At 53.1% G+C, this 24,186-nt stretch overlaps 2 protein-coding genes across 2 annotated transcripts; one reads left to right on the top strand and one right to left on the bottom strand.

Annotated features, from left to right (window-relative positions):
* The first annotated feature begins 3,665 nt into the window (after positions 1-3,665).
* Positions 3,666-8,608, top strand: GNMT (glycine N-methyltransferase). Its single transcript, XM_069564499.1, has 6 exons — positions 3,666-5,333; positions 6,797-6,924; positions 7,559-7,675; positions 7,806-7,948; positions 8,054-8,175; positions 8,271-8,608. The coding sequence occupies exons 1-6, from the start codon at positions 5,077-5,079 to the stop codon at positions 8,440-8,442; spliced, it is 939 nt and encodes a 312-aa protein (XP_069420600.1). The 5' UTR covers positions 3,666-5,076; the 3' UTR covers positions 8,443-8,608.
* A 99-nt stretch (positions 8,609-8,707) lies between these two features.
* Positions 8,708-23,676, bottom strand: PEX6 (peroxisomal biogenesis factor 6). Its single transcript, XM_069564491.1, has 17 exons — positions 21,321-23,676; positions 19,492-19,655; positions 18,949-19,032; positions 14,630-14,732; positions 14,230-14,363; positions 13,483-13,594; positions 12,490-12,698; positions 11,726-11,921; positions 11,455-11,531; positions 11,181-11,313; positions 10,896-11,101; positions 10,702-10,763; positions 10,392-10,500; positions 9,981-10,097; positions 9,787-9,864; positions 9,492-9,631; positions 8,708-9,324 (listed from the first exon to the last, which is right to left on the bottom strand). Exons 1-17 carry the CDS (start codon positions 22,200-22,202, stop codon positions 9,188-9,190), a joined length of 2,943 nt encoding a protein of 980 aa, XP_069420592.1. The 5' UTR covers positions 22,203-23,676; the 3' UTR covers positions 8,708-9,187.
* Between the last annotated feature and the right edge of the window lie 510 nt (positions 23,677-24,186).

Below are 24,186 nucleotides of genomic sequence, written 5' to 3' on the forward strand. Positions count from 1 at the left end.
AAGCTCAGAGTCCTAACCACTGGACCGCTGGGGAGTTCCCAGAGTAGCTACTTAATAAATATCTGTTGAATGAGTAGAGCACAGAAAGGTCAAATAACTTGCCAAGACCACACATTTAGGAGGTGAGCCAACCAGGTTATGAACCCAGAAAGAATGGTTTCAGTGTCTTGTGGCGCAGCCTCTGACATAGAGCTTTGCAGCCACAGCTGGTTGGCTTGTCCACCCTCCTCCCCCTACCTGGTTCTCCAGAAGGCAGACCAGTTGCTGTCCAGTAGTCTATTTACGTCTTCAGAGTTTAAGGCTGGACATGCAGTTAAAAGACTTGAATTAACCTTCAAGCCTTTCTCCCTGTTCAAAATTTAGCTGTGTGTATAGCTTAAAGGCAGCTTGGGGGCTTCCCTGGTGGCTCAGTGGTAAAGAATCCCCCTGCATATGCTGGGGAGACAGGTTGATTCCTGATCTGGGAAGATCCCACATGCTGCGGAGCAGCTAAGCCTGTGCACCACAGCTATTGAGCCTGTGCTCCAGAGCTCAGGAGCCGCAACTACTGAGCCCTCGTAATGCAACTGCTGAAGCCTGAGTCCGCTGGAGTCTGCTCCAGAACGAGAGAAACCACCGCAGTGAGAACCCCCTGCGCTGCAACTGGAGAAAAGCCAGCAACAAAGAGCCAGTGCAGCCAAAAGTAAATATTTTTTTAAAAAGGCAGCTTGACCCTTATTGCTGCCCTTAAGGGCTGGCTTCTTACAATTTCTTTAAAAGGAATCCAATTTTATTCATTCTTTCTTTAAAAGTGTATTTTCCACCTATTAAACTTCCACTAAAATGGTTGTGATTCTCTACTGGGAGATGTAGGTACACCTGGAGATGGGAGGAGTTGACCAACTGCATCACCAGCTCCAGGGGTGGTAACATCTCCTAACGTCATCACTTTTCTAAAGTAGAAAATGTTCTCTGTCCGAAACAAACAAAGGAAGACACTCAAAAGCCAGGTGTCAGTTTTTAAATTTATTTACTTGTTTTTGGCTGCACTGGGTCTTCGCTGCTGCACGTGGGCCTTCTCTAGGTGCGGTGCTCGGGCTCCTCACTGTGGTGGTTTCTCGTTTCAGAGCATGGGCTGTAAGGTGTGTAGGCTTCAGTAGCTGTGGTGAACTGGCTTAACTGCCCAGCAGCATGTGGACTATTCCTGGACCAGGAATCGAACCCGTATCCCATGAATTGGCAGGCAGATGCTCAACCACTGAGGCCCCAGAGAAGTCACCAGGTGTTATTTTGTTAGAATTGCTCGCCAAAGTTGGTCTTGGTGTTTTATTGTTCCTTTCATCAACATGTGACAGCATGTGCCAAGTCACCTGTTTCAGTGAGCAGTATGTTACCAGGGCTCAACCGGTGTGTCATTTTGACATGGGAGAACAGCTCAGTGAATTCCCTGGTGGTCCATAGTTAGGACTCTGAGCTGCCACTGCCTAGGGCCCGGGTTCAATCCCTGGTTGGGGAACTAAGGTCCCAAGGTGCAAAAAACTAAACAACAAAATAAATAATAATTTAAAAAAAAAACCCAGATCAGTAAGGTCAATATATTCACAAGAGATTTTACTGGAGGTTAGCACATTGATGAAATACTCATAGATGCACTAAGCTTAATAGTAATGCAGCCGCCATCAATTAGCATTACCACCCACTGATATAGGGACCAATTTTACACTTATTTGATGGGACTTTATTAAAGCAGATTGAGTCTCACATCATATATCGAAAAGGCTAAGAAAGGATCCACTGTGATAAAAATCCATTAGACTTCATGTGGGCATCCCAGTGGTCAATCTGGGTAGTGAGCAGAGAAGATTTTTTTTCAGCAGCTTGAACTAGAGTTTGGAAATTGGCATCCCTCCTCTGAACAATGAATTTATACCTATTCTGAATCAAAACAAAGACATCCAGAATGTCTTCCATTCGTAGTTACTGTATATAATTCCAATTCTAAGATTTTAATGTGTCCTTAAATAGGTTTAGTCTTAGAGTTTGTTCCGTTGCAGCCATATTCCCAACCTAGAATCTCTTTTTAAACATATTATACATTTTGGGGGGATTCCCAGGTGGCTCAGTGGTAAAGAATTCACCTGTCAACGCAGGAACCTCAAGAGGCGAAGGTTTGATCCCTGGGTCGGGAAGATCTCTGAAGGAGGAAATGGCAACCCACTCCAGTATTCTTGCCTGGAGAATCCCATTCTTATTTTCAGCTGAGTCAAACTATAAATTGATTTATATTCTATGACTTTCCCTTCCTCGGCCCAGGGCCTCAGATTTGGGTTATCTAAAACTTACAGTGACTAACCAAGTAAAATAAAAGGCAGTTTTTATATTTCGGTGGGCAGAGGACATGGACAAATAATTTAGCAATGAAGGACTGCAATTACTTGGTACATTTTGGTGGTAATTAAAGAAGACTACAACAATTAGATATAATTTTCAACCCAGTGAGATATCCATGAAGAATATCTTCATGTAGAGAAGCATTGAAACAAACATTTGTTTTGGGTGACAGTATCAATTAATAGAAAAATTCCACTTGGAAAATGATTCCATCATAACCATCTACATGTTCACTCTTTTGAAAAATTATGGGCGCATTTTAAATGTTCATAACATGGGGAGTGACTGAACAAGTCACAGCACATCCTCTCAGTGTAGCCAGAAATGATGCTCAAGGCCAAGTAATTTATGGTCAAGAGAAGAAAGTATGTTTTGATTGTTAAAAGTAAAAAGAAAGAAAAAAGGTCCATGAAATTTTATATGTACTCTGATCTTGACTTTTTTTTTTTAATGCCTCTGAATGAGAAAGAAATCAAATAATTACTAACTTCAGGACAAAAATCTTGTCTTTGAAATGAAAAGTATATTTAGAAGCTATAATTTTTAATAAAAAAAGAAACTATACGTTTTTAAAATCCAAATTTACTATCAGCATTCATATTATTTTTTAAAAAATCCTATTATAAACTCCCCAGTACAATGTCTTTCTAAGCATGTGGCCAAAGATTCATCTGTAGCGATGTGAACACAAGAGTCCACTGCCTGTGAGTGGGCAGGCCCATTTGAGGTCCTTTGTGAGCTAATACTTTCTAAGGAAAGGTAAGAATGATTAAAAATCTGTGGGGTTCCTCCAGCTCCAGGATTCTATAGATGGTAGAAGTGGGAGGGGAGTGGAGGATCCTTTGTTCTGAATTCCATATCTTGGCTCTTCATTTCCTTGCTGTGAGAGGGCTACTCTCTAGTTGCGGTGTGTGAGCTTCTCACTGTGGCAGCTTCCCTTACTGCAGAGCACAGGCTCTAGGTTAGTGGGCTCAGTAGTGATGGCTGAAGGGGGAAACAAAACAGGCTCCATCTGGAAAGCAGGACTCCATCTCGGGCCAGACTGTGGACTTTGAGCTATATGCCCAGTATCTATGGAAACGACATACCAACTGGAAAACCAGGCCCCCAGAAGGAAGAGTCCCAGGGCTCTCCATAGCCTAAAAGAATACCTTAATTATCTGTGTAACAGAATAGAATCATACATTCTATTATGCTTATTGGGGTATGACCACAAGCCTATTGATAATTGTCCACTGTTAACTACCTAGGCTTAAGGCTTATGCATGTGGGTTAACTTTGATTGTATCTTTTTTTTCCTTTGTTCAGACTAGTTTCAGGAAATTTTGGGGAGGTGGGTTTGGGCACGGGTACGCTTACAGTATATAAGGTTTTCACAAAAACTAGTCGGGGTCCTTGACTAAGGGGAGACTCTGCCTTGGCCCTGCCGGTGTAATAAACTGCACTCCACTCTCTGCGGGCTTCTCTGATAGCTCAGCTGGTAAAGAATCTGCCTGCAATGCGGGAGACCTGGGTTCAATCCCTGGGTTGGGAAGATCCCCTGGAGAAGGGAAAGGCTACCCACTCCAGTATTCTGGCCTGGAGAATTCTATGGACTGTATAGTCTACAGGGTTGCAGAGAGTCGGACACTACTGAACAACTTTAACTCACTCACCACTCTCTGCATTGTCCTTCTGAGTTTGTTTCCCCGGAATGCGGAACAGGTGGCTACAACACGGCCCAGGGCTTAGTTGCCTTGAGGCATGTGGGGTCTTCTCAGATCAGAGATTGAACCAGTGTCCCTTGCATTGCAAGGTGGATTCTTAATCACTAGGGTTAGAAGCCCCATCCTGGCTCTTTCTGAAGCCAGAATAAAGACAGGTAGGGAAGGCTGTTCTTGCCGTCTTGGGGTTCCCTGGGTAGCATCATTTTTCTGGGCACCATCCATCTCAGTGCAGGGTCTTGTCCCAGGAAGAGACCTGCTTTGGGAAGGAAGGGTGGATGTACACTAATCAAGGCAAAAGACCAATTTATGAAATGACAATGAACAACGTGATAGCAAGAGCACTGGACACTCCCAGCCTTGACCCTGGACTTACCATTCTGTGGGCACCTCCGTGGAAAGTAGTTGGTCTTTAGAAGAGCGTGTGGTTGGAGAGGAATTTGAACCAAACTGCATCTGAGGCCTTTAAAAAGGCTTGATGCCTCAGCTACAGGATAGAGGAGCACCTGCCCCCAGCTGGGTGGAATTGAGCCAGAGCCGCTCCTGGACTTGAATGGCCAAGCCAGCATTATCCCCCTTCCTTCCTTCCCTAGCTGACTAGGCCCTCATTCAGCTGGACAGTCCTTCTTTAGATATGCTAATACCTTTCTCCCGCTCTGCTACGAACGGTTCAGCCCTGGGCGCTCCTCTCTGCGGACTCAAATTTCTTTCCAGCCTGGGGCGGGGGTGGAGTGGGCATTCTCATTGCTGCCCTTCTCCTGCCCCGCTTCCCTGGCCCTCCAGCGACCTGGGTTGAGTGGGCCGGGGCCTTGGGAGGGTCCTTTCCCGCCGAGGGACGGTCCGGAGGGCCGGATCTTCTGGCAGGCAGGTAGGGCCAGTCCAGGATTGCCAGGCCGCGCCCTCCCGGCGGCGCGGGGCCGGGAGCCGGCAGGGGCGTGTCCGCGCGCTCACCTGCCATTGGGCAGGTGGGGCGGCCGGCGCTCTGGCAGGGGCCGCGTTATAAATGCGGAGCCGGAGCCGGGGGCCGCGGCGGCGGGGCCAGGCGGGTCGCAGGATGGTGGACAGCGTGTACCGGACCCGCTCCCTGGGGGTGGCGGCTGAAGGGCTCCCGGACCAGTACGCGGACGGAGAGGCGGCGCGCGTGTGGCAGCTCTACATCGGGGACACCAGCAGCCGCACCGCGGAGTACAAGGCCTGGCTGCTCGGGCTGCTGCGCCAGCACGGCTGCCAGCGGGTGCTCGACGTGGCCTGCGGCACCGGGTGAGCGCGGGAGGGGCCCCGGGGACCGCAGTGAGCGCGAGCGGGGGGCGAGCAGGGGACCCGGGTGAGCGGAAAACCCGGGCACCGAGCGGATGGGGTCGGCTTGGCACGGGCAGCCGGGCTGCGGACCACGGGCGGGCACGTCGGGGCAGCCTCCTCCGCCGACCCGGGAGCCGGGGCTGGGGCGCGACGCCAGGGCGGGGAATGTGTGTTTGCCCAGGCAGAACGGGCAGGACGGGGCCGAGGAGACCCAGGATGAGAGCGAGGGTGTGGGCACAGCGGATGGGGAAGGCGGGTTTGCCAGGGCGGTGGCCCAAGGCCCGGGTTTTGGGACTAGCCTCACATAAGGTCGAACCCCGCTCCAGCGGCAGCGTTCACACTTAACACTTGTTCAACGTGATGTGCCTCTGCCAAAGCATTGTGCCAGGTGTTTCTGACACATCAGTTTTTAAAATCCTTACAAAACCTCATGAGGTAAGTGTGCGTGTGTGTGTGTTAGTCGCTCAGTCGTGCCCGACTCTTTGCGACCCCATGAACTGCAGCCCACCAGGCTCCTCTGTCCATGAGATTTTCCAGGCCAAGGACAGGAGTGGGTTGCCATTTCCTTCTCCAGGGAATCTTCCCAGCCCAGGGATTGAACCCAGGTCTCCTGCACTGCAGGCAGATTCTTTACGGGCTGAGCTACAAGAGTAGTGATAGCTATTTACGGTTGCAGAAATTTGGCCTCAGAGAGGTAAAGGTGGAAGGAAGATGTGGCCCCAGGTTGGTTAAGGCCTGGCTTGTGCTCTGAACCACCATCTGGCAGTTCCCTGGTGGTCTAATGGTTAGGATTCTGAGGTTTCACTGCCCAGGGCCCTGGGTTCAATAGCTGGTGGGAGAACTGAGATCCTGCAAGCCTCATGGGACTGCCAAAAACAAAAAGAAAAAAACCCACTGTGCAACACTACCTCCTGTGCTCAAGTTACTTAACTTGCAGGAGCTTCAGTTTGCCCCACCTCTCAAATAGGGATACCACCACCTACCTTACTGGATTGCCGTGAGTTTTAACTACTTATTTTTGCTGTATGTACCAAGTCTTCATTGTGGGGCACAGACTTCTCTTGCTGCAGTATGTGGGATCTTAGTTTCCCTACCAGGGATCCAACCTGGGCCCCCTGCATTGGGAGTGCAGAGTCTTAGCCACTGAAGCACCAGGGAAGTCCCTGGATTGCCGTAAGGATTAACGCCCATTTGTACAATACCTGACGTGGTGCTGAGAAACAAAAAAGAAAAGTTACCACCGGGTGATAAGAAACAGATTTGCCAGGTCACTTGAGGTCAGCGGAGAGAGCCTGGGGACAGGAAACAGAGGGGTGGACTCTGAAGAGTGGAGGAGACAGGAGTGTTCAGCACAGGGCCTCCTCTTTGCCTCTCCAGGCCTCCCTGACTGCCCCTCTCTGACTGTCATTCCTGGTCCTGCCCAGGGTGGACTCCATCATGCTGGTGGAAGAGGGCTTCAACGTGACAAGCGTGGATGCCAGTGACAAGATGCTAAAGTATGCTCTCAAGGAGCGCTGGAACCGGAGGCACGACCCTGCCTTTGACAAGTGGGGTACGTGGATCCAGCCAGGTGCCCTCACTTCTCTCTACCCTGGGCTCCTTTATCAGTTGTGGTGGGGAGCTGTTTTCCTCAAAGAAGGAAATCACTGTCATTTCCCTGAAAAGGGAGGCTTACACACCAGAAGGAGGTACTGAGAATGAGGAGCTAGTTTTAATTATGTTTATAGTGTCCTGTGAAAGTCACTCAGTCGTGTTTGACTGTTTGCGACCCCATGGACTATACAGTCCATGGAATTCTCCAGGCCAGAATACTGGTGTGGGTAGCCATTCCCTTCTCCAGGGGATCTTCCCAACCCTGGGATCGAACCCAGGTTTCCCACATTGGTGGCAGATTTTTTTACCGACTGGGCCACCAGGAAGCCCATCTTGGACAGGGGGCTTGTCCTGGACGGTGGGCAGTGTCCTGTGCCCCCCAGTAAAAACCCATAAACACAGAGCCCTCCTTCCCAACCATAGTTTCCTCCTCCCCGGGTCCCTGGTCCCCTTCACCCTCCATGTCCATAATGATGCCCTCCCCTGACTGGATGGGGAGTCCCTATGTGTGTCTTGAAGGGGAAACTGAGGCAGGACTGCCCTTGATGGAGGTGGGTGCCACCCTGATCCCTCTTCCCCTCCCTGGCCCCCAGTCATTGAAGAAGCTAACTGGATGACTCTGGACAAAGACGTGCCCCAACCACCAGGGGGTGGCTTCGATGCTGTCATCTGCCTTGGAAACAGTTTTGCCCACTTGCCAGACTGCAAAGGTGAGAGAGGGTGTGGCCTGGGGAGTGGAACCTGCCTTGAACTATACCCTTTCCAGAGGAGAAAGATGGGACAGAGACTGGTGCTGGGGGCCCTGAGCAGACGCAGTGTCTCTGTCCCCACCTGGTTCAGGAGACCAGAGTGAGCACCGGCTGGCCCTGAGGAACATCGCAAGCATGGTGCGGTCGGGAGGCGTGCTGGTCATTGATCATCGCAACTACGACCACATCCTCCGCACGGGGTGCGCACCCCCAGGAAAAAACATCTACTATAAGGTGGGGCCCCCTGGGGAGGGCAGGCCCAGGGCGGGAGGTGTGGTCCTGGGGTCCTGGCCTCATGGTAGTTGCAGAGGTTGACACAGCTGGCAACCCTGCCTGCAGAGTGACCTGACCAAGGACATCACGACGTCAGTGCTGACCGTGAACAACAAGGCCCACATGGTGACTCTGGATTACACGGTGCAGGTGCCCGGGGCTGGCCAGAGCGGGTCTCCTGGCTTGAGGTACTGACTTGGCGAGCGGGGGTGGGGCTGGGGTGGGCATGGGGGAGGGTGCCAAGACCACCAGTCCTCACGGCAGGTCTGGGGCTCTGCTGCAGTAAGTTCCGGCTCTCCTACTACCCTCACTGCCTGGCATCCTTTACGGAGTTGCTTCGAACAGCCTTCGGGGGCAAGTGCCAGCACAGCGTCCTGGGCGACTTCAAACCTTACAAGCCGGGCCAGGCCTACGTTCCTTGCTATTTCATCCACGTGCTCAAGAAGATGGCCTGAGCGAGGCCTTGGCTCCCACCCTCTGCCCCGGGGCTGCCAGGCTCCGTCTGGGGAGGAGGGGACCTAGGGAGGAGGGGACCAGTGGCTCCACAGTGTGGCTCTTCAGGGCGGATCCTGGGGGTGTGGGGAGGACTGAAGGCTGAACAATACAGTCTGTGCCTTTTCAGGTCCTGTTCCCCTTGTGTTCCTGTCAGAAGGATAAGGCTCTGGGGGTTTGCGCCTCTGTAGCCCTGCTCATCCCCACACCAACCTTTCAGACCGCAACTCCAGCAGGGGGCAGCATACACTTTATTTTCAGCCCCAGACGGGGCTTCCCTGATGGCTCAGATGGTGAAGAATCTGCCTACAATGCGGGAGATTTGGGTTTTGATCCCTGGGTTGGGAAGGTCCCCTGGAGAAGGGAACGGCTACCCACTCCAGTATTCTTGCCTGGAGAATTAAATGGACAGAGGAGCCTGGCAGGCTACAGTCCATGGGGTCGCAGAGTCAGACACAACCGAGTGACTTCCATGCTTCCCACTGGGGCTTCCCTCAGGACCAGACCCCTTCTCCTGAGCAGAGGGGCCTGAGCGTTGGAGCTGGCCTGGAAGGCGGACAGGTCCAAAGAGGGTGCGTCCTGAGCTCTCCTGGGGCACCTGATGGCACTTGGCACCCAGGGGATTGCCCGGAGGTGGGCGGACGGCGGCTTTTGGTCTCTCAGGTCTCCGTGAGCCCCTGTGGGCAGGTCCCAGGCAGCAAGGGGCTCCTAGCAGGCGGCAAACTTGCGCTGGATGCGCTTGTACCGGAGCAGCTCGTGCTCGCTGATCGAGGGCTGCAGCCGGGCTGCGGCCTGCAGCAGGTCCTCCATGGTGAGCAGCAGGGCCGAGCTCCCAGGCTCCAGGCCTATGGGTGACAAGAGGAGGCTGTGGTCTCTGCCTGAGCAGCGCCCCAGGTAGGTACCTTCTTGCCTGGAGGCCCCCAGGGGGTCAATAGACCCTCCTCTGAAGTCCAGAACCAGGCCTGGTGCCCACCAGTTTCTGGTGGACCTCTGGGCCGGGGGAGCAGCTCACCTTCCTCCAGGTCCCGAACTTGGCGTTTGAGGGCAGCCGTCATGGCATCGGAGCACAGGGAGTAGAGGTCTGCGCCCGTCAGCTGGGGCGGGCAGTGGTCTAGGACGTCCACCAGGCTCACAGAGGGCTCCAGCCTGAACCTGTTGTAGGGACACAGGAAAGAGTCTTACTGGCTTCCCTGACTCCATTGGAAGGCATCCCTGACCAGCTTATCGTGGACTTTGCACTCATCTCCTAGGCATCCCCAGGCCCAAGCCCCTGGGGTGGGGGCGCTCCTCCCTCTAATGGGGCGTACTTGCGTGTGATGGCACTCAGAACACGGAGCTGGGAGGCGCGGTCCTCGTTCACCCCCACAAACACCAGCTTGTCAAACCTTTAGGGAGATAGGTGGGTGTCAGGGAGCCCAGCATGAGGGTGGAGAGGCACAGATAGGGGTTGAGGGACAAGTCCGGAGGGGCGTGGTGGAGGTGAGAGGGACCGGGCGCACACCTGCCAGGCCGCAGAAGGGCAGGGTCCAGCAGGTCTGGTCTGTTGGTGGCTCCGATCACAAACACATCCTGGGTGCTGTGAAGCCCGTCCAGCTCAGCCAGGAGCTGAGACACCACCCTGCGAAGGAGGGAGTGAAAATGAGAGTGCATGGTGCATCTTCACCCTCTCGCCTCCACAGGGTGCCCCTCTGCAGGCTGTCTCCGCAGGGCCCCTTGGCTGGTCATGCCCTGTGGACCCTCCCACCGCGGCTCCCATCACTTCAAAGCCCCAAACCCAATTCCACGGCCCCTTTTAGCTTCTGCTACATGATCACAGAACCAGAAGGGCAGGAACCCTTTAGGCAGCAAAGACTAGTACAACCTGTCTCACACCCCTCCGTCTTGGACCCCAGAATCTGGCTCAGACCCCCACCTGTCCATCACACCTCCAGAGTCTCCACTTCGCCCCCGGTTTGGGGCCAAAGAGTCCAGTTCATCAAAGAAGATGATGCAGGGAGCTGCAGCCCTGGCCCGGGCAAACACTGAGGAGAGAGGGGCCCATAGGATGGGGAAGCCCGGCAGGGTGGGGGTTAGATGTCAGGAGGTGGGGAGGGCAACCTATACAGCTGATCACTAGCACTTCAGGTAAAGGGCCCTCCAGGCAGGAACCTGACCTGGGGAGAGGAAGACTAGCAGTGATGGCCAGCAGCCTGAGGGCTCTCCCTCCGCCCCCACTCACTCACCTTCCCGTACATTCTCCTCGCTTTGGCCCACGTACATGTTGATGAGCTCGGGCCCTTTCACGCTGAGGGAGGTGATAGGAGAGGGTCAGACTCAAGACACAGAAACACAGCTGACCTCCTGGCCACCCCTTTCTGCTCCCCAGCCAGCTGCAGCCCCCAGTCCACCTGCCCTCCCGGCCAGGCCCGGTTGCCACCTGAGGAAGGTGAGGCTGCACTCCGTGGCCACTGCCTTGGCCAGGAGGGTCTTGCCCGTGCCAGGGGGCCCGTGAAGCAGAAGGCCGGAGCGCCTCAGGCCTAGGCTGAGCAGCTCAGGGTGCTCCAGAGGAAGCTGAATCGTCTCCAGAATCTCCTTCTTCACCTCCTGCAGCCCACCCACGTCGTGCCAGGACACTGAGGGGATCTAGGAGACGGGAAGGGTGTGGGTGGACACCGGCTGGTGCAGGGCGCCCCAGTCCCATGCCCAAGGGCCTCGTGTCTACCCTGGGGGCTCCGATGGCTTGGGAGTGAGCAGCCTGCAGCTGCTCCAGGGCCTGCCCGAAGTCCTCAGCCAGGAGAGGGAAGCCCGCCGCACACAGCTCCCCCTCATCCTCCTCACTCAAGCCTCCGGCCCAGCTGCAAAGAGAAACCCAGGGAAGCCTGTGGAGGACCAGCCCTGAGGCCTCCTTCCCACTGGAGCCCTCACGTTCCTCCCTTCCTCTCCAGCCCCTGCCCGCCCAGACTGCCTCTTGCCCCTCCCACACCCAGCTTCCTTACCCTGAGTTCTTGATCCTGGTGCAGGCTGCCCGGCTGCTGTGGGTCAAAAGGGCGTAGAGATCCCCCACCACAAAGCCCTGGGGAAGCACAGGAGAGGACATGTGAGCAGGCACAGCAGGCAGGCCTCCGTGGCTGGGGAGGGAGGGGCAGTCCCCTGGCTGGTGCACGGGCCCAGTACTGAGGCCTCGGGTTCTCCACCCTCACTTGCACGCAGCAAGACTGCCCCCCAACCAGAGTGCGCGAGGAGGCCGGCGCCCTGCCGGGCACTCACCGCACAGCGCCGCGCCAGCTGTGCCAGGTTCACCTCTTGGCCCAGGGGTAGGTGGGCAGTGAGAGCCCGGAGGACGCTGAGCCGCTGCGCCTCCGCCAGCACGGGCACCTCCAGCTCGTGAGGAAATGCCGTCTGCACGTCTGCAGGCAGGTCCTGGGCCCGGCTGGTGGTGGCCACGACCATCAGCGGAGGGCAGCTGTGGACGGGGAGTGGGTACTGAGGGTGGGAAGGTGGCCAGCAGCCCGAGTGCAGCCTCGTCCCGAGGCTGGTGCAGGAGGGTGGCTGCGGGGCCTGGATGGGAGAGGGAGATGGGAGCCCCAAAGCTGCGCAGATGGGGCATCCCTCCACACACAGGGAGCTCCGTGAGGACAGAGGCTGTGCTTTAGCATGCACAAAGAAACAGGCCATGGCTCAGTCAGTACAGAGTCTGCCCACAATGCAAGAGACAGGGGTGCAATCCCTGGGTTGGGAAGATCCCCTGGAGAAGGGAATGACAACCCACTCCAGTATTCCTGCCTGGGAAATCCCATAGACAGAGCCTGGTGGGCTACATACAGTCTATGGGGTCGCAGAGTCGGACACGATTGAGCAACTAAGCACATACAAGAAATAGCAGGGCCCGCACCCTCCACCCTGTGGGCACCCCTACCCGCTCAGCTCAGGGCTGCCTGGAGAGTAGCCAGGTGGGACGTCTGAAAGCCACTGCGGGGGTTGGGGAGAGAGGGCTGGCCCCACTACTTTCCCCGCTCAGCGCTGGATGCTACCTGGCGAGCGGGTCTTCATCCAGGAGGAGGTGCCGCAGCGTGGCCACCACCCGGGAGTCCTCGCCCAGTCCATCACGGTCCCGGCCCAGTAGGTCCATGGCTGTCAGCAAAAGAACCACAGGCCGGCAGCGCCGGGCCCGGGAGAAAGCGGCCTGCAGCTTCGTCTCCACAGCGGCGCTACTGTCTGCACAGAGGCTGGAGCAGGGCACCTGGGGAGGGGGTCCCGACGGGCCTGTGAGTAAGGGAAGGGGCAGGCACGACCAGGGCAGGAGAAGGGGTGGGGGAGGGCTCAGAAGGGGCAAAGCTGTCTTTTTGGAGGATGGGGATGGGGGAGGAAGGCAACACTGGCCAAGCCCTAACTCTTCTTTTCCCTAACCACGGTCCCTGGACTGCCCACCAAAAGCTTGGCAGCATCCTCTTTTTATTTATTTATTTTTAAATTTATTTATTTGACTGTGCCAGGTTTTAGTCATAGCACGTGGGATCTAGTTTCCTGACCAGGGATTGAACCCAGGCCCCTCTGCATTGGGAGCTCTGAGTCTTAGCCACTGGACCACCAGGGAAGTCCCAGTATCCTCTTTTTAAGATAATTAATTTTACTTTTGGCTGCACTGGATCTTCCTTGCTGTGTATGGGCTTTCTTTGCAGTGAGTGGGGGCTACTCATTGCGGTGGCTTCTTCTGTTGCAGAGCATGGGCTCTAGGGTATGTGGGTTTAGGTAGTGTGGTGCATGGGCTTAGCTGCTCTGCAGCACGTGAGATCTTCCTGGATCAGGGATCAAACCTGTGTCCCCTTCACTGGCAGACAGATTCTTAACCACTGGACCACCAAGGAAGTCCCGGAGTGTCTTCCTTCTTGAGAGCATCTCTTGGTAGCTCAGCATCACGGGACTATGCCTGATCCACTGGCCCAGTGGGCCCGGTGGTCAGAGGGGAGAGGGAGAATCTGGGCTGCGGAGATGGAGTTGGGGGTCTACTTTCTAGGGACCCTCACCTTCAATAAGTGGAGTCCAAGGCGGCTGCAGGCAGCAGCAACTGCGGTGGTCTTCCCACTGCCCGGGGGACCCCGTAGAAGGACACTGCCAGTCCCTGTCAGCAGGGCACCCCTGCAACCAGAGAACAGACATTTGCTTCCTCTATCTTGCCCAGAAGGCAGTTCCCAGTGACACAGGCCCCCTCAGATCCAGAAAGCAGACACTCTCCTTGAGGCACCCCTCCCTGCCAGGGTCATCACCACATAGAGAGGCCGTATTTCCCATACCATCAGTGGAATTCTGGCAGGGGCCTGGGGCATATCCAGGGGATTAACTTCTTTTTGTCATCAGTGAAACCTTGGCTGTTCTGTCTGGTCTGGATTGTATGGAGGGAATAAGGGAGGGGTCTGTGGCTACACATGGGCCAGTGGTATGAGGACCTTGTCTTTAAGGGCCCAGGTGGTGAAGGGTGGGATGACTAATGGGCTCCCCAAGGGAAGGGAAGCCTCAGAGACAAATGACCCCGGGGGGAGAGTCTCCCTTCACAGCTGACCTTGGAGGGCAGAGGTTACTCCCGAAAAGAAGTCTGGGAATTTGCTTACGGATGGGACATGGGCTAGGGGCCTGGGCTCGGTGGCTGGAGGAAGGCCCACCCAATCCCACCCACCATGGCCAGGGCATCAGACACTGCTTGTCTGGCCTGCTGCTCCTCCGGGGATGCTCCGGGCAGCCTTCTCTCACACCGAGGCTGCAGCCTCCTCACTCACCCTGGCTGGAGGCGAGGCTTCAGGGCAGCACAGAGCTCGGTCACCAAGGCCTCCAGGCCTGGAGGAGACAAGCTGCTCCAGGGAGTGGAGTCCCCTGAAGGAAGCCTTGGAACCAGGCTCAGGGTAGAACCTACCTGTGAAAGGTGGGAGGAAGCTTTAGTTTCTAGAAGTTCTTTTGAATTTACTTTATTGAAGTATGGTTGATTTACAATGTGGTGTTACTTCCCACCATACGGCATAGTGATTCAGTTAAACACGGATAGAAAAGTCTGCATCTACTAATCCCGAACTCCCACTCCATGCCTTCCCCAACTCCTTCCCCCTTGGCAGCCACCAGTCTGTTCTATAGAAGTTCTTTCTCCTCCTTTCCCCAGGTCAACCCCCACCGCCAGGGCCTCACCAAGTACAAGGAGGTATGGGCGGTGTCGGCTAAGTAGGCTCTGGCTTGCCCATCTGGAGCGTCCCCAACTGTTTTCTTCACTTTAAAAAACATCTCTTGCCACCTGCAGGGAAAGAGGCCCAATGAACCCCAGATCCAGAGCTCACATCCACTCCTCCTTCAGGGCAAGGCGCTGTCTCAGTCAGAGGTCCGATGCAGGGACAAACGGAAGAGCAGCGCAAAGAAATGCCCCCAGATGTGGCGGAGGTGCGGAGGAAGCGGGGGACGTGGTGGTGAAGGAGAGCAGGTGGTTTTCCTTCTCTCTCTGACAGGATCATACGCGTTTTAAGACCAGGAGCTGTGCCTGTCCTTGGCACCCCTCATACCAACATCACCTGAGGGTGTGTTTCTCCTGCCTACTCACTCCGATGGGAGAAGACACTGCCGCACCAAGCAGTGACCAGGACCGTCTTCACTAGCTTGAGAACACAGACTCTCCCTCAAATATGCACCCACCAAAAAAAAAAAAATGTACCCACCAAGGCCACCTAAAACCTCAAAAGAAAGAGTCCTTCAGCTCTTCCTCAGTCACCCACAAGATCTAACTGCAAGCAGATTCCTTCATAATGACATTTAGTGATTAATGTTTCTCTATTTTGGCTGTACATTAGAATTATCTGTGAAACTTAAAAAAAAACCCAACATCTCTCACATTCTGTGATTCCATTCAGTAAAGGAGTGGTTGCCAAAAGCTGAGGGAAGGAGGGAACGGGAGTGACTGTTGGTGGGTGGGGGTTTCTTTCTGGGCTGAGGAAAATGTTTTGGAATTAGTGATGTTGATGGTACAACCTTGTGAATATATTAAAAGCCACTGACTTATATACTTTAAAAGTGTGAATTTTATGGTATGTGAATTATATCTGAATTTTACAATTAACATTTTCCTTCCTTTGGGAAAAAAATAAATAAAAAGACTGCAGAGGCTCTAGCCTAACCCTGATTCTGCTCTAATAGGTCTGGGGTGGGGCTCAGGCATTTTTATTTTTCAAAAGCTCCCAGCCATAACCAGGGCTGTGCAGTCACTGGCTAGTCTAAGAATGAGTTAGGCTTACTCAGCCTACCAAGAGGGTGAGGGTAGCAGACAGCAATTACTAGTCCAGTTTTCCAGATACAGAGACGAACTACTCCCGTCTTTAATTCTCAGGCAGCATGGCAATGGCAGAGCCTAGGCCTCATTCAGGTCTAATTGGGGTACAAATTCCTTTGCTTAGTATCCCACAGTCACACAGCTGCTCGCTCTGGCAGCAGAGAGGGGTGGGGGTGGGAACGCCTTCGGGTGGAAGGGGAGGCATACTAGGTTAGGGACTACCACCAGAGGCTGTGAAAGAGCTGGAACATAAGGAAAGCTGTCCCACTGTTTTTTTCTGTTTGTTTGGTCGGCTGCACTGTGCGGTTGGTGGCATTTTAGTTCCTCAACCAAGGATTGAACCCAGCCCTGGCAATGAAAACACTGAGTCTGTACCACTGGACTGCCAGGTAATTCCCTGTCCTACTGCTATTCATTATAAATTAGTGTTGTGTTAGTTGCTCAGGCCTGTCCGACTCATTGGGGCCCCATGGACTGTAGCTTGCCAGGCTCCTCTGTCCATGGGATTCTCCAGGCAGCAATACTGGAGTGGGTTGCCATTCCCATCTCCAAGGGATCTTCCCAACCCAGGAATCGAACCCAGGTTTCCCACATTGCAGGCAGATTCTTTACTGTTTGAGCCACCAGGGAAGCCCATAAATAAGTGAAGGGTGAGTCTACAACCTAGACTCTCAATCAAGCTGAACCACCTCAGTCAGATGCATCTAGCAGCCAATGGAATCCAAGGAGGAAGAGCCCTGGGGCAGGGAGACACGCCCACCTCTCCCCCTCACAATTCCCGCTCCTCTCCGCCCCCACTCTCCATCCACGGAGAGTGGATGGGGCCACCTCTTTGAGATTGGCCAGACCTCTGGAACATATCTGGACACTGCTGGGGAACATGGGGTTGCGTTCCTGAGAGCCAGACAGCAGACAGTGGAGCTCGATCCCTGCCCCCGGCCTGGTGTGGGAGGTGGAGCACGGGGAGTACGGACCAGCTGCACCAATGCCAGTGAACTTCCGTGCCAGGGATCAGGGGAACCTCCATCCAGGGAGCCTCTTACCAAGTCCAAGGAGTAGGGGGTACAGCACTCATCTCTGTTCTTGAACCTGTCTGCCCACCTGGCTCTACTTTTCCAAACCTACCCAGAGGTTTCAGAACTACATGCTCAGCACCCAGAGGATGGAGGCAGGCCTCCAAGGGGCTGGTATGGTGGAGGTCCAGGAACAGGACTGGCTTACTGGTCTGTTTCAGGAGGGTCGAGTGCCTGTTTTCCTTTCAAAGTACAAAAAGTGGGCATTCTGCAGCTTTCCTGCCGAGAGCTAGCTCACAGACAGTTGCTCTATTTAAGATGGACTTCCCAGGTGGCAGAGTGGTAAAGAATTCGCCTGCCAAGGCAAGAGATGCAAGAGACATGGGTTCAATCTTTGGGTCAGGAAATCCCCTGGAGCAGGAAATGGCAACCTACTCCAGTATTCTTGCCTGGAAAATTCCATGGACAAAGGAGCCTGGTGGGCTACAGTCCACGGGTCACCAAGAGCCGGACATGACTGAGCATGCACACACACAAGATGGATAACAGAAGTTGGAAGTGATGGAGAGCAGCCGGGCATTCTCCACAAGGCTCCAGTTGTAAATCTGATGGGAAAGCTCAAAGAAGCACCCTGGAGCACCAAATGGAATTACACATGGCACCACAGGCCCCTCCTCTGGGTACCACAGCCCTGAAACTGCAGAGATTGAGCACTGGCCAGAACCAAGCTCTGAATGTTGACCAAAGCTGAATTAGGTACTCCAAACAAGGTACTGCTCTCTTAGCAGAGGACCCAGGCTGGCTTGGCCTGAGACCCTGGGTATGATGGCTCTTGTGCCCAAGTTTCTGCAGGGTGGTCCCACCACCTCACTGGGATTTCCTGCAAAGTTGGGTTAGTGTCTCCTTCTTCTAATAAATCCTTATAGGAAATCCATCTGGGGGTAGGAAGCTATACATTTTCCCCCTTCACATAAAGCCAAGCAGTCTCTGAATTCTGAATTTTTTTTGGCTGCGCCATGTGGTATGTAGGATCTTAGTTCCTCCATCAGGGATTGAACCTGCTCCCCCTGCATCGGGAGTGCAGTCTAAACCACAGGAAGTCCTTGCCTTACCATTTCATATGCAGTCTCTGCAGTAAGAATCAACAGGAGGAGGAGAAAGGTTGGCCTCCTTGTTTTAGGTCCCTGGCTCAGTTACACTCTCTTTCTCACTCTCTGTTGAGGATAAGGAAAGACAGCAGGTTTCTCAAGGGCAAATCCCTTCCTCTCCTGTCTTGGGAGACAACACTGCAAAGCAGCATGTCCACATTCCATCCATTAGAGCAGAAATCATGATGGCACTGGGGCTCCTCTGGCTCACTGTACGGGAGGTGTGGCCCAAACTGCACTGGTTGAGAATGGAAAGCAGGGCTTCCCTGATGGCTCAGCGGTAAACAATCCACCTGCCAATGCAGGAGACACGCATCTGATCCCTGGTGAGGGAAGCTCCCATATGCCGTGGAGCAACTAAGCCCGTGTGCCACAACTATTGAGCTCGTGCTCCAGAGCTGGGGAGCCACAACTACTGAAGTCTACATGGCCAGGGCGTGTGCTCTGCAACGAGAAGCCACAGCAATGAGAAGTTAGCGCACCACCTCTTGAGAGTAGCCCCCGCTTTCTGCAACTTGAGAAAAGTCCACACAGTAATGAAGACCCAGCACAGCCAAAAAACAAAATAAACACACAAACAAATAAAAAATTATTTTAAAAAGAATGGAAAGCAGGGGTGACTTCCCTGGAGATTCAGGGGTTAAAACTCTGAGCTTCCACTGCAGGGGCTGTGAGTTCAATTCCTGGTTGGGGGAGTTCCTCATGCCACGAGGTGCAGCCAAAAAAAAAAAAAAAAAGAAAGTGAGGAATCCCACCTTGGACTAGGCCATTGAACCATTCTTAGTGCTTTACTATACCTAGGACCACCAATCACTTTGAGGATAAACATCTCCCAAAGCCAGCAGGCAGTGGCTCTTAATTCTCTTTTCAGTCACACGCCTATTTGAGAACATGAGAGTAGGTACCTTCTCTCCCAAAAATCATGCATGACAACAACAAAATGTTCTTATGCACAGAATTATTCCATTCAACTTGAGGACTCCTGCACGCAGGTTAAGAATCCCAGCTGCAGGAGAGGAGGCAGCTCCATACCTGGGCAATTTCTCTGGGCTTCCTTCCAGGATCTCTACTTGCCCAACTGTTGGCACACACAGGACATCCCCTTCCTGGACTGCCCTGTAACACAGCGGTAGCCCTGGTCAGCTCACAATGGGAGTAAATAGCAGGCGCCTGACGTATCCCCACATGCCCTCAACCTGCAGACTGTTTCTCGGGGGCCTACTGCCCACCCAGAGATCCCAAGCAGTTGTCCAGAGAAGAAGCCTGACCTAGAAAGAGCTTTGGGATACATCAGAGAGGAGATCAGAGAACAGAGAGAGGGGCAAAGCAGGATCCTGGCTTTTTGGGGGGCCTCCTCAAATCAAAGCGGTTTCTCAATCTAGAATGTCTGGATTTACCCTCCTGGCCCAGATTTCTCTTGACTATCTGACACACCAGGAGGCTTCTAGCCACGTACTGCCTTAAACTGTGGCTTTTTAAAATCAGAGGCTTTCTGGTATCTGAATCTCAGGTCTGGGATAGGAGGAGTTCATTGAGGGTGGTGTGCTACCCTCCTGCAAGGGGGAAGCGGCTAACCTGGGTGTCTGAAAGTGCCGGTAAAGGACATGGTCATAGTTTCCATTAGTGCTGTAGTGAGGAGACGACACAATTTCGATGTGTAACTCTTTGGCAAACAGAGGCCCAGGCAGCACTGAGCAGCTTCCTTTGTCTTCAGGGGTGCTGGAGCCCTCCAAATACCTCTATGAGAGAAATAATCACCACCTTAGAACCTTCTCCCAAGGACTCAGGCTTTGCCCAGTCTCTTAGCAACCAACACTTCTACTTTCACCCTTTATCCTTCCCATAACCACAAGGGTTGTGAGACGGGAGACCTAAGAGAGGAGAGCTGAAGACCTATATCTTCCTTAGAAAACAGAAACCTCTCCTTCTAATGGGCACCCGGAAGAGACTTCTGACTCTGATTTTCCTGACTCTAGCTCCAAAGAGTTCACCAGTGATGATAACCATTCTGTGACACCTTTATACTGGCCCAGAGCCAGTGAAATGGTAAAGACATTTAACTCCCACAAGTCATTTGAGTGACACCACGCAGCCACTGGGAACATTAATCGGACATTAGTGAGGACACTGAATTCAGGCTCCAGGTAAAGGACATGATCACACTGAAGCCGAAAGGGCGGGGTCAGGTGAATGAGCTCCTGTCTGAGTCCAGTATTTTTCCTCCATTTAGAAGGAAAGCCACACCTGACTCCCATTCATGCACATCTTTTCTCTCTTCTTGACATTCCACAGCACTAACTGGCTATGCCAGCATTACCTAATATAACTTTCTACAGTGATAGAAAAATTCTATATTTACATGTGGCTACTGAACGCAACATGTGACTAAAGCAATCAAATAACTGAATTTTTTACTTTACTTACTTTCAGTTGATTTAAAGAACCAGCCAGGGGCTAGCAGCTTTTGTACTGGTCAGTGTAGGCCTAAATCATACATCCAGGTGCTTAATTAAACAGTAGACTATATTTGTCACCCTGAACACAATTATCTTCTGGAAGTAAGTTCCTTAAAAGTAGAAAGCAAAAACTCCTCTTGGATGTATTTAATCTAATATTAAAATTAAACACCAAGCACTAAGGATAATAAAAAGCCCGTCCCTTCAAGGACAAATATACAATTGAGAATTAGAGTACGTGATCATAACAAAACTATAAAATAAAAGCTCTTGGAAAGGTACGAAATGCTATAGGAAAAAGTAATGTTAAATCTGTGGTGTGAGATTTTGCAAGGCTTTAAGAAGCAGGTGGTATCTGTAGAAGGGCCTTGAAGGAGGAGAAGGTTAGCAGAATAGAAGGGAACTTGAAGTCAAGGACAGCATGAGCAAAAGATGGGGGTATGATTTTCCATACTACCCAATACAATACTGGATGTGTGTGTGCGCCTTCTCAGTCATGTCCAACTTCCACCAGGCTCCTCTGTCCATTGGATTTTACAAGCAAGAATACTGGAGTGGGTAGCTATTTCCTCTTCCAAGGGATCTTCCTGACCTAGGGATCAAACTCACACCTCCTGCATTGGCAGGTGGATTTCTGCCTACTTGGGAAGCCCACAATACTGGATACATTGCAACAATTTAGCAAATAACTGACTAGATTTAGTACATTAAGACACATGGTAATTTGGCTGTAATTCTTACCTTTCACCTGAACAGTGAAAGCCCTTCCATGAACCAACATGTTTTAATTGTAGAGAATGGATAAATAAGGCTAAGAGGTGTTAAGGGAAAAGTCCAAGTTCTAAGGAGTAAAGGATCTAAATTTTACAGCTCTCATCTTCCAATTCAGTTAAGGCAAAGAAGAGAAAAAGAGGAGGAAGCATTCCTGATCTCAGTCCTGTATCCTACCTGGATTTTGAGCTCTCCCACGTCCAGGGGATCACAGCCGAGATTAAAAGCCAGAGTGGCAGGCACAAGGGCCAGTCCATCAGCGAGAGGCTCTCCCGGCTGCCCAGAGCCGGGTCCCAGTCTTTCAGGGAGGTTCCAGCGAGGCTCTAGGACTTGGACTGTGGCCAGATGTGGCTGAGAAGTGTTCGATGACTCTCCAGCCCGGGTCACCCACACCCATTCGCCCTGGAAGAGGCCGAGGCTGCGGAGACAGCTCCGGCTCACCCCTAGTGCATCTCCAGTCCCTCCCAGAACGCCCCTTAGTCGCCGGACTGTGCCAGAGGCCGCGAAGGAGGACACCACCGGCGGGAGAAGGAGCCGGCTGCTGTCCTCAGCCTCTGGACCCAGTTTGGCCCGCCCACGGAGCTCAGTCACAGCTAGCCGCGTCCCTGGACCCAGCAACCCTTGCAACGCCGGCCGCGTCTCCAGCACCCGCGGTCCGGGCACGGGCAGGGTCTCTCCGCGCCTCACCAGCAACGGCCCGACTCTCGGTCCGAGTCCGGGCCCAGATGAAGTGCCAAGCAGCGCCCAGCCCAGCGACGGGGGCCGCCGCACCGGCCGCGCCCGCACCCACGCCCCGGAGCCCAGAGCCAGGAGCTGCAGCAGCGCGCGGCTAACCAGCAGCTGCGGGGGCCCCGGACCCTGCTCTTCGGTGTCCGCGCCGGGTCCCTCCAGGGCAGCCACCAGCAGCGCCGGCCCTGCCGGGCTCTCCCCTGCAGGCCTCAGCGCCAGCACTAGGCCCAGCCCTGCAGCAGGCCACGGGCCCCCGGGCGGCAGCAGCACCGCCAAAGGGGGTGTCTCGGTCGGGAAGGGCTCCAGGACTCGCAAGACTGCCAGCGCCATGGTGACAGGAGACCAAAGAGCACAGCGAAGAAGGGCGCCTTCCTGAGCCTGAGAGCTAGACGTCCCGGAGGATCACACGCCGCTTCCGCTTCCGGCAGGGGAGGCCCTAGGGAAGTGGGCGGGGCGGCGGGTGCAAGGGCGTGCTCCAGGAGGGTGAGCTGCGCCTTGGATCGATCTGAAAGGTGCCTCGGTGGCAGTCACACAGTCACTGTGGTCGGGTAGTCCACGCACACCGCCTGTGAGACGTGTGTACAGGGATTTACCTTCCGCGCCCGCCTGGGGAGTAACGTCTGCCAACTAACCTCCCCACGGGCATGTCCTCAACAATTTATTGAATGATCAGTGAACGATCATTGTGCCCTGGACCAAACTTGGCCCACTGCTGGGAGCTGTGGGTATAGTGTTTAGGAAGGTGTCCACTCGTGGAACTATAGGCATTGAGGTTTGGAGGTTTGCGGGAAGGTTGCAGGAGGGAGTGGTAGGGTTATATGTCTCAGACAGGCATTTGGATGTGGAGCAGCTGCTGGCTGAATTACTGCAAATGATTCATGTAGCCCTGTAGTGCTTGGTGCTGCCACACCTGTTCCAACACATTCTACACAAAACCCACGTTCCAGTGTTTCTTGTCCTGCTTATTGTCCTGTTCATTCTATTCCCACCAAACTTGAAACAAACACAAAGCAGCTTCCCTTTCTCATCTCTCCAAAACTAGATGTTCTCTCTCCTCATTCCCTGTAGACTGGAGATACATTCCCATTTCCACTGTAGAGAGGAATGAACAGCAGATGAAGCAGGAGAGAGAAATTCAAGGCTTCAGTCATTGAGTACCAGACCAACAGCTCGTTTCTCATCTGGGCTGTTACTTAACAGTCCTTCCTTGTCCACACCTCCACTGCTCTGTATAGACACCTGAACACTAGCTGGCCACACTCCCAGTTATTAACAGTATACTTGCATTTAGAATCAATGGCTTGGAGGATTCCCTGGCGGTCCAGGGGTTAGGACTGAGTGCTTCCATTGCAGGGGTCACAGGTTTGATCCCTGGCTAGGAAACTAAGATCACACATGCTGCTCAGTGTGACCGAAAACTAAAAAGAATCAATGGATTGGTTGGTGGCAATATCCTCTTTCTGGACCTTGCATTCTCTTTCTTGCCTTCTCTGCCCAACCTTCTCCTTTCCTTCATCTTAAGGCAGTCCTCTACTTTGTACATTTTTGCATTCCTGAAAATTTCCTGAAAATCTGGGAGGTTACTATAAGATTTACATATTGTAAGGTATTTCTATCCCTAGAAAGACAAGAAAAAAATTTAATGTTTGATACAGGACTAGATGTACCTCTAGTCCTAAACCTGAAATTGCCAAGTTATACATCTTTAAAACAGCATGCTTCCCTGATAGCTCAGTTGGTAAAGAATCCACCTGCAATGCAGAAGACCCCAGTTTGATTCCTGGGTCGGGAAGATCCGCTGAAGAAGGGACAGGCTACTCACTCAGTATTCTTGGGCTTCCTTTGTGGCTCAGCTGGTAAAGAATCCACCTGCAATGTGGGAGACCTGGGTTCGATCCCTGAGTAGGGAAGATCCTCTGGAGAAGGGAAAGGCTGCCCACTCCGGTATTCTGGTCTGGAGAATTCCATGGACTGTTTAGTCTATGGGGCCGCAAATATTCGGACTAAACTAAGCGACTTTCACTTTCACTTTCAAGAATGTACTAGGTACCTGAATTTACAAGGATGAACGGTCCCATTTCACGGACAGAGGAGCCTGGCAGGCTATAGTTCATGGGGTTGCATAGTCAGACATGACTGAGTGACTAACACTTTCACACTTTCTTAGCGGTTTTCCTGGTAGCTCAGACAGTAAAGAGTCCCTGTAATGCGTGAGACCCAGTTTTGATCCCTGGATCAGGAAGATCCCCTGGAGAAAGGAAATGGCAACCCACTCCAGTATTCTTGCCTGGAAAATCCCATGGACTGATGGAGC

This window comes from Ovis canadensis, chromosome 20, assembly GCF_042477335.2.
Source record: "Ovis canadensis isolate MfBH-ARS-UI-01 breed Bighorn chromosome 20, ARS-UI_OviCan_v2, whole genome shotgun sequence".
Classification (NCBI taxonomy): Eukaryota; Metazoa; Chordata; class Mammalia; order Artiodactyla; family Bovidae; genus Ovis; species Ovis canadensis.

Excerpts from the sequence above, each read along its gene's own strand:
- GNMT (XM_069564499.1), top strand. The coding sequence starts at position 5,077 with ATGCGGAGCCGGAGCCGGGGGCCGCGGCGGCGGGGCCAGGCGGGTCGC. Across the intron at positions 6,925-7,558 it reads CCCTGCCTTTGACAAGTGGG|TCATTGAAGAAGCTAACTGG; the intron begins GTACGTGGATCC and ends CCTGGCCCCCAG. Across the intron at positions 7,949-8,053 it reads GAAAAAACATCTACTATAAG|AGTGACCTGACCAAGGACAT; the intron begins GTGGGGCCCCCT and ends CCCTGCCTGCAG.
- PEX6 (XM_069564491.1), bottom strand. The coding sequence starts at position 22,202 with ATGGCGCTGGCAGTCTTGCGAGTCCTGGAGCCCTTCCCGACCGAGACA. Across the intron at positions 14,364-14,629 it reads CCCATACCTCCTTGTACTTG|GTAGGTTCTACCCTGAGCCT; the intron begins GTGAGGCCCTGG and ends CACCTTTCACAG. Across the intron at positions 11,102-11,180 it reads AAGCCATCGGAGCCCCCAGG|ATCCCCTCAGTGTCCTGGCA; the intron begins GTAGACACGAGG and ends CCCGTCTCCTAG.